This window comes from Myodes glareolus, chromosome 19, assembly GCF_982192425.1.
Source record: "Myodes glareolus chromosome 19, mMyoGla1.1, whole genome shotgun sequence".
Classification (NCBI taxonomy): domain Eukaryota; kingdom Metazoa; phylum Chordata; class Mammalia; order Rodentia; family Cricetidae; genus Myodes; species Myodes glareolus.
In genome coordinates, this window is record NC_142044.1 from 29,095,993 (window position 1) to 29,108,827 (window position 12,835).

The 12,835-nt window shown below is 42.5% G+C and overlaps 1 protein-coding gene across 5 annotated transcripts in view; it reads right to left on the reverse strand.

Moving 5' to 3' along the window:
* Positions 1–12,835, reverse strand: part of Tmem71 (transmembrane protein 71) — a 41,357-nt gene that overhangs the window by 9,968 nt on the left and 18,554 nt on the right. For 4 of the 5 annotated variants that reach the window (XM_048457222.3, XM_048457221.3, XM_048457219.3 and 1 more), the window contains exons 6-7: positions 8,252–8,440; positions 892–967 (exon numbers count right to left, since the gene is read on the reverse strand). In XM_048457222.3, the coding sequence (XP_048313179.3) occupies positions 892–967; positions 8,252–8,440 (265 nt within the window). The remainder of the gene's footprint in view (positions 1–891; positions 968–8,251; positions 8,441–12,835) is intronic. The other variant, XM_048457223.3, reaches the window with a different exon arrangement.

A 12,835-nucleotide genomic window follows, 5' to 3' on the forward strand; every position in this document is an offset into this window, starting at 1 on the left:
CAAGAAAGCATGGCAAGAACATGAAGGATAGGAGGGAGGCGTTAGTACAACTACATCCGGGACTTAATGTTGTGTATCCTGCACTGCTAAGTTGGCTTCTCTGAAACTGACAGTTGGGTGAAAGTTGACAAAGTAAGACAGAGTCACTTGTATCAACCCCAACAACAAACAAGCAAATGCAGAACAGTATGAAAAATTAATAACATAATTACCTGACAGTAACTATTCCAAAAGACTCCACCCAGGCCCCCAAAATTCTCCCAGCCCAATACAACCTTATATCCAAAGTACTTCTACAGGGACATTTGCCCACCAAATTCTTTTCAATCTCAATATATCATCCTTATTGTCAGTCATTTTGGCCAAGCATTATCATTTCAAAATACTTGATATTATTCTCTTTATTTCTCCCTTTATAAACATCATCTTCTTTTAGCCTCTGAATTCACCCATGGCTGTCTATGTGTTCCCATGTTGCACTCTGTTAGTTCCAAGTAAGTATTGTTACTCTTTAGAGAACATCTTTTGATTCTTCAGTATTTTAGGATACAAACTACAATAGGAGAAGTGGGGACTCAGTGGGAATTTCAAGTGTTCTGGAATGCACTGGAATGGGAATGTAGATTGTAACTACCCTTGCCACCGCTACTTAAACAGAAGATAACACATGGTAAAATCCATTTCTAGGCAAGGTACACTGGCTTCTTTATGTACTGTAGAGGATGGAGAGGCTATGTTTAGAGTTAAAGGTACTATCATGGCGGATAAATGAACAAGTCTTAGCCATTGAGCTGCCTAAAATAGTTTGTAAAAGGGGGAAGGAAATCATCCACCACTTATAGCTCCCCATCGGTTATGAACTGTTATTTCAAGAAAGCAAAACTAGATTACCTGGCACATGCAGAAATGATTAAGCACACTGTGAGCAGGGCTGCTTGTAAGGAGATCTTATGCATCAGACCAGCTTCTGCGGGACGAAGAAGAAATGAGTCATAGATTTCTGATTAAATATCTCTGAAGAACAAATTCCTGCTAATGTTACTTCATAGTTTTCAAATGTGTGCCAGTTTAAACAATTGACCATCAATAACAAAACAAAATCAGGCCCAGTGGAGGTGGAATGATGACTCAGTGTTTAAGGGCACGCCTAGTACCTATATGGTAGGTAGCTCACATCTCTAGTTCCAGGGGATCTTATGCTTTCTTTTGGCCTCTGTTGACTCCTGCACAGACATGGTACCTATAAGCTCATGCATATATGTACATATACTCATAAATTTGAAAGATCTTTTCTTAAAAATTATGTCACATTATATGAATCCATTGATTAGAAAATTCCACAGACAATGAAAAAAAATTCCTTTTATAACAAAACAAGAGTCTATGTTCTAAATGCCCCAGCCTTACTGTTTGCTTTGATATTGGAGGAAACCTTTGTAGTTTATGCTAAAATCAGAACTCTTAAAATGTGATGATGATTATGACTGTGCCAGCCACAACAATAATAAAACCGCCTACAATTTACAGAGCGCTTTGTTATTCACTTTTCATACGTTAGCTTATTTCATCAGCCCCAAACCATGCAAAGCAGGGAGCATTATCTGGGTTTTGTGGATGAGTAGACCAAGACTGAGAGACATGATGCAATAGTCCAAGATCAGACAGCTATGAGGTGCCAGCACCAAGATTTAAAAACCACATCTAGACAGGACATAATGTTTTGTCTGAAATGAGGCATAGAAAGACAATAGCAACTTCGCATACTGGAAATCTCTAAAGACCAAAGAGACAAAAAAAATATGTATTATGAAATAGTCCTTTCAAAACTCTGAAAGCACTGAACTATTTCAACATTGTCAAATCATGGTAGAAAGAAGTACAAAGTTTCCAGCAGTTACAGCCACAAGAATCATGACAATCATGACCTTGAGGCTCAGACTAACACCTGTAAGTAATCAGAGCTGAGTTAGATTACCACCACATGAGGACTTTAAAAAATATCTATGAATAGATTTCAATTTAATTTCCCCCAAAGGCTTCAGGGGCTTAATTTTACAATAGTTGTCTAAAACTCAGAAGGTGTTTTACTGTGAGTGTTTTTATTTTTGTGATTTTTGCTGAATATCGGGTAGCGTTAGCTATAAATCTCACTGAGCCCCTGGTGCGGGTGGAATCCTGAAGTCTGGCAATTCAAACTGGAGCAGGAGTAAATTATGTCACTCAAAGTGTGGAGGATTTATGTATACTGTATGAATTAAATAAATTATCGAGGGTTCAGTGGAATGTCAATCATCCCTCTAACGTGTGTTTGGATTCTCTATCTATCCAGATTTCATGGGCAATTAGGGAAATAAATCCAGCTTGAGACACAGCAAAGATCCCTGGCTGTGCACACAGAAGGCTGAGTGGGTGTCTCTTTGAATTTGATAAAGAAATCAGTTGTGTGACTTTGGACCTGATGTTCATTGCTCCTTCAGTGGCAATTGACTTGGTACCTATTTTGACTTATCTCATCAAGAATCTGGCTTCTCCCAATCTGTAGATGCTCTTTCTCTGTCCTCCCCCTTTACCACCTTCTATTTACTTTAACATCTTTTCACATTTAAGATTTTTTTGTTTCATTTCTCTATTCCCCCCTCAAATAAATATATATATATGTATGTATATATATATGTATGTATGTATATGTATAACACCATCTACCTCCAGGTTTTGAAGGCAATGCCTATTCTTGGTGTGGAATCACTTTTTTCTACTAGAGGGTGGACCAGCTAATTTCTTTTGTTTTTCATCCCAGCATCTGACCCATTCAATGACTTCTGGAACCTCACTCATCAAGAAAGTGACTGCTTTTGCCATGAAAATGGAATCCTCCCAGAACTGATGTAACAATTTCAGGTCTCATATCATAACTCTAAATGAATGAAATCTCTTTTGACAGATTAGAAATCTGAAAGGTATGTGTTTGCAGACTCACAAGGAACCATCATGAGAAGATGGGCTCCGAGGAACAACACCAACACAAAAGAGAGGGCAGGGAGGCAAAGACTGGGAAAAGGGTCTCTGCTAGGAATTAGCACTTGCATGAGACAGTACATCCTATCTCTGTAACTTAGGCCTGGAACTCAAAAGTCATGACTAATACAAATAATGATGCAGGCCAGTGTTCTTAGCATCTTCTGTGCCACCTGGAACAGAATGCTCACTCAGGTCCTACACATAGAGAGCAGAAATGATGGAGATGGCCAAGCAAGTCAGAGCCCAGTGATAAAGGACAATAAATATTTCAGTGAAGCTGTACATGCAAAGTGCCCTGGAATCATAGGCAAATACTTTATTTCATCTGCCACCGGTGCAACATGGAGGGAGCCTGCTTGTTTGGGCTCTTGGTTCTGCCCGACCCCCCCAGCTGTTTAGTCCCAGAGAAAAACCACACAGAAATCTCTATAAGTTATAATGTTGATTGGCCCCTTAGGTCAGGCTTCTTACTGGCTAACTCTCACAACTTGATTAACCCATTTTTCTGATCTATGTTAGCCATGTGGCTCAATACCTTTTTCAGTGGGACAGCTCACATCCTGCTGCTTCAGTTATCTGGGCAGGAGTGCGAGGAATCAGCTTCCTCCTCCCCAGAATTCTCCTGCTCTCCTTGCATCATTTCCACTTCCTGTCTGGTTTTCCCACCTACACCTCCTGCCTGACCAATCAGCGTTTATTTAAAACATGATTGACAGAATACAGACAATTCTCCCGCGCCAAACCGGGAAGAGATAAAGAAGGCCCATCAGAGGTATTCCCATTTAGAGTGGGCTTTGATGAAGAACAGGGGCCAACTTGTACAGCAGGCTCAACAGACACCCCACTTACAGCAAGAGCATGAGGAGAAATATAGACAAGCATGCAATAGTGATGCAGCTCATGAGCATGAGAAAGAGGAGTTTTGGGCAGCAGAGTTGTAAAGGTTAGACTCCCTGGAAGAGGTGGTTGCGAAATCTCAGTAGGTATTGATAGCCTGGCACTTAACCAGGAACTCAAAGCTAGCTTTTCTGTTATTGAAACTCCTGTATGGGGAACTTAAAGAACCTTGAGCAGTTCCTGAACAGCTGCAGTGAGAATATAAAGCACAGGGCATATGAGTGAGCCTTTGGAGGGATGCTCGATGGGACACTATTCATTCGTAGTTTATCAAGGTAAATAAAGACGAGATCGTGTCCACTCAAGCCCCCTGCAATGATAACCTCAAATCTGTTCAGTATTTATGTGGACAAGACACATTAAATCGTTTGGGCCATTTTAGACACTGCAAAGTAAGAAGTAGGATTGTCTCTTTGCACAGATGCAGGATTAAATGTTAGAGTTAGGCAACCTGCTTGCAGAGTCTGTTTAGGTTGGTGCCACACCACAGCCCCTGGAATCCATATATCCAAGGAGTTTGAAATGTTCGGATGAACGTTCCATCCCAAGCCCCCTCCCCTGGGAGTTGCCTCAGTCTAGACTCTACCTCGGAGAAAATCTGCCAAATGATGTCCTCTCCCCAGAGATGCTCAAGACCACTCCCACAGGGTATTTAAATTGTACCCCGGAGAACAAACACATGGTTTTCTGGTCTCCCTTTCCAGTCTCCTCTCTGGGGGGCTAGAAGGCCACCTGGGAGCACTGGTATCCATTAAACCGAGGCTTTTCTAATTTGGATTGATTTGGTCTGATATGGATTATTGCATTGGTGGAGAGGTTTATCGGGGTGCAGAAACTTTCCATCTGGAGGTCCCACCAAAGGGGCTGTTTTTCTCACCTGCCCAGGGCCACATGGTAAGAAAGCACCCTCCCTTGCACCCGCTCCCCGTCAAGCTAAGCGTGGCATTTTCTGGGTAAGTTCCTAGTTCCAAGACATTGCCTTAGAAGCCCAGGGCCTCATGCAATTTTTGGACTGTCCTACGAAAGAAGTGGCCACACCTGGTGCCCCACCTGATCGGGACAAGGGCCTGCCTTGTCCATGTGGGATTCCTTTTTCAGGAGATGCTCTGTTGTAGGTATTGCTTACCCCCCTCTGTTTTCTTGATCCAAAGTCTACCACAGTGGATGTATTGCTCTAGGCTATGGATCCTGGGATAGCTTTGCAGAATGGTTACCTACAATTCGAGACCTAATCTTCAAATGCTCTTGCGCGGCCTATTAAGTCAGCCAATTTAACAAAGTCTTTTTCAGTTGTGGCTATCTATCACCATATGTCCTTAATGCCTAAATTTTTTTGCAGGCATGAGAACAAGGAAACAACTCCCACCCCCAATGCCCAGAGTTTCTGGATGCTGGGCTCCCACTCCCTCTCCCCACCTCTCTCTTTGCTGTTCACTGTTTGTCTGCATTCCTGGCATGTGGTCACGGTGGGATTCTCACTACAATGGATCTGCTCCCCCTGCCCTTCCACTCTAAAACTGCATAGGTGTTCCATCCTTTTGATTTTGTTCTCCCTTACAGCATCTACTGATCTGATCCATAATGGGATAACCTGTGTACTTGCCTGGTTTCAGCAGCCTATTCTAAAATTTTTAAGTTGGTCAGCTGACACGGGTTCCTAAAAAAAGCTTTGTTCATCTGTCTGTTAATATATATGTGTAAACAATATGACCACGGTATGCTTGTTTTATGTCTGTGTGTGTATGTGTGCTTGTTTTAAAATCTGTAAAACTTGTAACTCCAGATTGCTCTGAGCTCTGGAAAAATACAAACACGTGGATAGCCACCATTATTGGTTGAGGTCAAAGTCCAAACCTCAGCGCCATCTTTGCTAAGAGTACCCACATATGCTGGCCCTATCAAGGAGACATTCTGCCTCCAATATACTTTGGCTTACTAAAATATTCTTTCTAATCTTCTTGCCTCTACTGACATTGATAAGCTGTAACTGATTGGGTAAACTATATGTCCAAATTTAACTTATGTCTAATTTAGATATATACATGACGGGAAGTGGTACCCTGACTCTCAAGTACCTTTGCAGATCTGAAGAGTATGACATTTAACAGAAAAGCTTCTTATGACAGAGAGACATGTCAGCTTCTGCAGCATCCTATAACTTCTCCAAGAAGATGCATGCTTGTGGAAGACCTTCTGCCAGGAGGCTTGCCTTTGGATATGGCAAAGCCACTCACACAGCAAAAAGTTGCCTTCCACCTCATCTACTTCCTGGATACTACACTGAGGGATCAATCATCTCATCCTGCCAAGACAGGTAGACTGAACCCTACCCCTGCAGGAAAATCCACCAGGCCTCCTGGGCTCAGCAACCAAAGGCAAGTACTGCTTCTAAAACTGGTATTTGTCAAAGACCACAGAGAATCTTGGGATTGCCTGCTGCGTAGCTGAAAAAAAAAAGCTGTCTGATGCCATTTAATGACTTAAGGTACTAGGAGCTCATTACTTCCTTTGTTAAACTCCCAGGTAAAAATACAGACAGATGTACCTCTTTCACAGGCTTCATAGTCCAAAATTAACAGGTTTAAGATTTATCTTCAGAGGTTCAACATTTCCAATTTCCTTTAATTGTCTTCTAAAATGCTTGTGCCTTTTAACCTAAAGTCTGCTATGGCACCAAGATGTAATACTGTTCCAGCTGTCTTACAGATACCTACAGGTTCCTTGGAAAAGTTCTGCTGCTGTATCCAGAAACCTGGTCTGGTGAAAACAGTCTCCAGAGGCTATTTTGATCCTACCCATTTTCAAGCATATTATACACGTCACTTCTGTTGTCTGGACCAAGATCAACTTACAGAGGGCCCTGTAGATAATGCTCCTAGAACTTCACCATTGGTACCACCTCTCCTGGCTAAAATGGGCACCTACCCAACAACTAAAATCTTGTTTTAAAGGGCATATCAGGTCTCATGCCTCACTTATTCACCAGCGCCTCTCCTGTACAACTAGGGCAGTTCTTTCTGGTAGCTCATCCCCCTTCCCATGGCTAGCCCCATTTATAGGACCAGTAATAACAATCTATTTTTTTCTCCTAGCAACCTGCCTTCTCATCTCCTTAAAGAAACAGATGCCTGACAGAATAGCAGTTAATCAGATGCCTCTCCAACCACACCTCCCGCTGAATGTGAGCCCACCAACTGCCAACTCTCCCCTCCCCCACATTGCCCCATGCCCGCAGGAAGTAACCAGACTTGAGCTAGCACCCCTATACCCAAAGAGTCTGGGATGTTTGGTTGGAAGTGTCACCTTAGCCCCTGACATCCATATACCCAAAGAATCTGGAATGTTTGGTTTAAAGCCACACCATACCCCCTAGCAACCATATATCCAAAGAGTCTGGAATGTTTGGATGGAAGTTCCATTCCAAACCCCCACCCCTTGGAGTTGCTTCAGTCCACACTCCACCTTTGAGAAAGCCTGCCAAACAATGACCCCTCCCCAGAGATGCTCAAGACCACTCCCACAGGGTAATTAAATTGTACCCCAGAGAACACGTGGTTTTCCTGTCTTCCTTCCCCACCTCCTCTTTTGGGTGCTGGAAGGCCACCCAGGAAAATTGGTATCCATTAAACCTGGGTTTTTTCTAATTTGGTTTGATTTGGTCTGATTTGAATTATTAAATAGGTAGGCTTATCGGTGTGCAAAAGCTTTTCAGAGCCTAGTACATTTTTTTTCCTATGGTGGCTCATAGAGCTGTAAATTATGAGTGGAGGCCTGAACTTAAATACTCGGCAAACTCAACAGAACCAGCTCGGCTCTTCCCCCTGGATGAGACTGCGTGAAAACATCATTAATGTGCTACTGAAAAACTGGAGTCGGCAGCACACCGGTGAGCTTCTTCCATTACACACGTAAGGATATACCAAGAGCTAAATACCATTTTCCTTCCTGGGGGCCTAGCACTAAAAGGTGTGTTTTTCTTCTCTTATTTCTTCAGTGTTTCTCTTCTTTTTGAGTATGTTAAGCACATAGCTCAAAATCAAGACTCCAATAATCGAAACCTGTGCTCCGTCTCAGTTTTATCAAAACCTAATGTTTGTCAGGCATCAAGGTCCTTGAAAAAGAAGGCACTGTAAACTCAGGGCTGCTGAGGACTTCATGACTACACTCAAAGGCAGGCACTTCCTCTGCGTCATCTGCACACCTCAGGAGCCTAGGTTTCCCCTTCCTCGAGCAGGTTGATACCAGTTCCTTAGCACATGTTAGTCACTGTTACCTCGTTCTCAGATGGCAAGAAGAACGAATTCTTTGGGTGTGGCAAAGATTAAAAAGGACTCACTTGAATGCACCGAAATGTTCTCTGGGAAATGTCCTGATGTTCTTGTCTGAGGCTGAAGAGAGGAATTCTCAGAACTTTCTTTGAGATGCTGAGACAGGATGTGGCCAGAAGAGGAGGCTTCTGAAGTGTCTGTGATTGGCTTCTGAGACTCCCATCCATCACTCAGGGAAGAACCGTCCAGATCACTTCCTGGGAAAGCAAAAGAGTTGGTCTTTCTCCCTCTCTCTTCCTCTCTCCCTCTCCCTCTCTCCCTCTCGCACTCTCTCTCTCCGTGTGTGTGTGTGTGTGTGTGTGTGTGTGTGTGTGTGTGTGTATCCAGTGATGCTGTTGTAGTGATGAGATACCCTGACCTAAAGCAATTTAAGAGGAAAAGTTTTATTTGGCTCAGAGTTCCAGGTTACAGACCATCATTTTGAGTAAGTTAAGAAAATACCTCAAGCAGCTAGTCACAGAGCACCCCCCCCCGGCAATATTTAAAAGAAAGAAGTCCACCCATACCAACTGCTTGTTTCTGCTCAGCTAGATTTTTTATTCTTACACTGTTCGGGGGTGCCAGCCTAGGAATTGGTGCATCTCAAAATGGGCTGAATCAATTAAAAGCAAGATAATTGCCCATAGACTTACCCACAGGCCAACCTGATCTAGACAAAACCTCGGTTGTGTCAAGTTGACAGGAGAAACTGACCAATAGAGCTGCCCTGTGTCCAGTTCCCAACAATCAGTGTCTACTGCACTAGTGAAGGAGGAGAGGGGGAGCCTTTCTGGATAAGATGGTGTTTTAATTTGTCTCCATCCTAAGTAAAAGACTTATCTTCAGAACACTGAGCAAAGAGGAATGAGAGTTTTGTGAAGGAAGACAACTATAGCGGTGACAATAACATGACCCGGGAGAATCCAGGAAAATACAATTTTACAAGATAGAGGACAGATCACAGAACACACTGACTTCCCAAGGGTGAGGGATCCATTTATAGATGATGGGGAGTGATGTACTATGCCTTAGTAAGGGTGTCACCATGTACACATTCATGTCGTATTTCAAATAGGTAAAATAACATACAGTATGGTATATATAGTAAAATCCAGGTGGCCCTGGAAGAAATCATGAAATGGTATTCTAATACCCACGTAGGCAGAGAGATGTGTTATCTCACCCTCACCCTCCATGTGATATTAGATGGTGAATGGATTTTTTTGAAGTATACGTGTGAACAATTGAGCATCACGTCTTTACAACATTGAGCTTCATAGCAAGGATAATTCCTCCTTCCAATTTGCCCATTCACTTATTTGGTATTTATTGAATGTGACTGTATATCAGACCATGCTGTGGAGAGGCATTAGTCAATTAGACACATGTCACATTTGTTTCATGAGGTTTATATTCAGGTAGGAAATAAGTGGCAGAATATATTGTGATAGGTGTCGCTATGGAAATCCACCATCTATCAAACACATGGGAACACCGAATGAAATATTGAATAGCAAATGCATGCTTTATCATTCACAGAGGATACTTGGTGCAAATAGTTTATAAAACACACGTGTGCTCTCTTATAATGGTTCATTGATAAATATGTTTTACTAACCCTGGAACTAGACTACCAGTGCATCCAAAAAAATAGTCAAGTTTAATCTTAAACCCTGCATCATAAAAGGTTGAACCATGCCAAGATAACTCCTAGGAACATCTGGTATCCTCAATACCAGAAGTCACCATGGGATGATATTTGGTCGCTGACTGTTGAGCTGATTCGAAGGTTAAAACTCCAAGCCATCTAAGTTAGAACATTGCTGGAAAGGATGAAAGCAGTAAGTAAGGATGACTTTCAACTATATAGGCAGTGCCTCCACTTGACCCACCAGAAGCCACTGATTTGATTCATCTGGAATGAATGTCCTAAGAATTCTCAAGGCTCTGGCTTTAATGGTCTGTGTGATATCTCCCCACAGCTTAGTTTCACTCCCCTGTCTGTAAGTGAGAACTTGAGACAATGCAGAACACACTGGCTTGGAGACACAGACATTCACAAAGAGCAGGCAGAAGTCCTGCCTGGAATGCAGGTGTTTCCTGGGCTGGCTTAAAGGATGGCGAGTATCCAACACACATTCTTTTCAAGCTGTGTACTTAAACTCAAAAGAAAAGGTCATTCCCAGCAGGCAAGCTGAGGCCACTCACACCCCTAAACAAGAGCTGTGGCTGAAACTGACAGGAATGGGGGATGGAAAGGAGCATTTGAAAGTCATAATTAAATGGTTCCTGTTGAAATGGTGCTGTAGCGCATGAAGAAAGGCTCTTTATTCTTAAAAGAGGCAGAAAATTAGAACCAAGTCCCTGCAGGGTTGAAATACTCTATTCCCCCCATGAAAAGATGAGGGAAAAAACAAAACAAAACAAAATGAACAAAAATACGTTCAATAGCTCAGGCCCAGTCAGGAAACTATCTCCTTGAAACTCTCTTGAAAGTGGGTTTCAAGTTCAAGTTATACTAATCCAAGGAGTTAAAATTTCTTCCACCAGTGTTGGCCTTCAATAGCTTCCGGGAACCAGTATAAAGCCTAGATATAGCATCAGTCAACCCAAGCAGCATGGCTTCCTCCAGAGAACGTCTAAGAGAGCCATCCACAATCCTACATTACAAAATGTACACAGATATCATCTCACATGGCAAAGATAAGCATGGTTGTGAAAGATGGAGAACCCTAGGTGAAAGATGCCCAGAGTACTCATGCCGTCATTGCTTGGACTTCAGTTTTGACCTGCTGGCCTAGTATTTGGGGAAATTGTTCTAACTTATTTTTGTTTGGGTGGAAGCCTCACCCCAGCCCCTGGCATCAATATATCCAAAGAGTCTGGAATGTTCAGGCAGAAGATCCATCACAAATCCCCTCCCCTGGGAGTTGCCTCAATCCAGACTCCACCTCAGAGAAAGCTCACCAAACCATGACCCCTCCAGGGATACTCAAGACCACTCCCACAGGGTATTTAAATTGTCCCCTAGAGAACAAACATGCTTTTCCAGTTTTCCTTTCTTGTCTCCTTTCTGGGAGTCTAGAAAGCCAGGTAGGAACATTTGTGTCCATTAAACCTGGGCTTTTTCTAATTTGGCCCTGATTCTAATTATTGTGCCAGTGGAAAGGCTTACTGGGGCGCAGGAACTTTTTAATTTTATTTTGGGGAAGATAATAGAGTGGAGATGGATATTTTGTTTTTCTCTCATTTGCAATATCACCTGATTTTTTTCAATTGTCTAATTAGACAATAATTTTTGGGTTCATAGGAGTCTTGGTTCCATGACTAGTAGACTATTCAGATCACAGACTCAAAATGTTCACTGAGTCCATACATTTCAGGTCATATACATATAAAAGGGAGCAGAGACAGACACTGACCCAAGGGAGGTGAAAATTCTATTGCATATAGGGGTGGGGAAGGTCAATCAGGGGAAACAGGAAGAAAGGCATTGTTGAATGGGTAGAGATGCATATAACCAGATATCATTTATTAAAATACATCATAAAATTGGATGGAAACTGCCAAGACTTAGGCTTCAGGAAATCTGGAATATGAATTATAGTAAGAGGGACACACAGGTCATTTTATTTTAATTTTATGATCTCTAATTTCTTCATCTAGGAAGCAGATAGTTTCTAACTTCCATAGTGATGTGATGTGATGACTGAGGAAGATGAGGAAAATGTAAATATCTCATGGCGTGGGATAGATGAAGACCCTGGAGCTTTTACTATTAATATGCATTATAATATGCAGAGTTTGTGGTTAAGTGTGGGATGGTCACTTCAGGGGTGGAGACAGGAAAATCTGGATTGTCATTAAATGATGCTTCCAGATGGCAAAGATTATCCAGAATGTCTCCTTGGCAAAAGGAAGATCTTTCTTATTTTGAATTTGACGTTTAGGAAATTGTCCCTCCATGTAAGGATTTCTTGATTCTTCCCCCAGATTCTTCTAGGCTCTATTACTTATCACGTACTCTAACCTCCCCTGAATTTACTGTGGGACAAATGATATCCTTTACTACCTGCTCCTTACCTGGCTGAGTGTACAGTGAGAGGATCTCCAGCAAGGACACAGCTGAAGTGTGGTGGGGAATAGCCATGGCCCTAAAATGATTTTAGAGGGAACAGAAACTGAAAGGAAGGGGGAGAAAAAGGCAGCAGTCTGGAAGGCATTTTTTCCCCCATGCATTTGGAACCTCAAGAGAAGCAAGCTGAAGTTGATCAGTCCTAGTAAACAATCAGAAAGGCTTTTTCTGGTTCCACTGTTGTCAGGGAAAGCCCAACACATGAGAAGACGGAGAAAAGATGCCAGATGGGAAAAGGACAGAAGCAAGGCAGACTCCAGTGACCCCTCAGGGAAATCCTCAAGCCAGAGGATTTCAAAAACTGCCGCAAAATATGGAAAGCCAGGTGCTTCGCAGAAGTAGAGAGGGGAAGTCTGTTTCCTTGATGCACTTATCATGTACCCAGAACGAATCGTTCATTCAAGGAACTAGAGGAGCCAAGCCCTATTATAGGAAACGTCTAGAAAAGAATGCCTGTGTCTGCCTGGGAGAACACAGG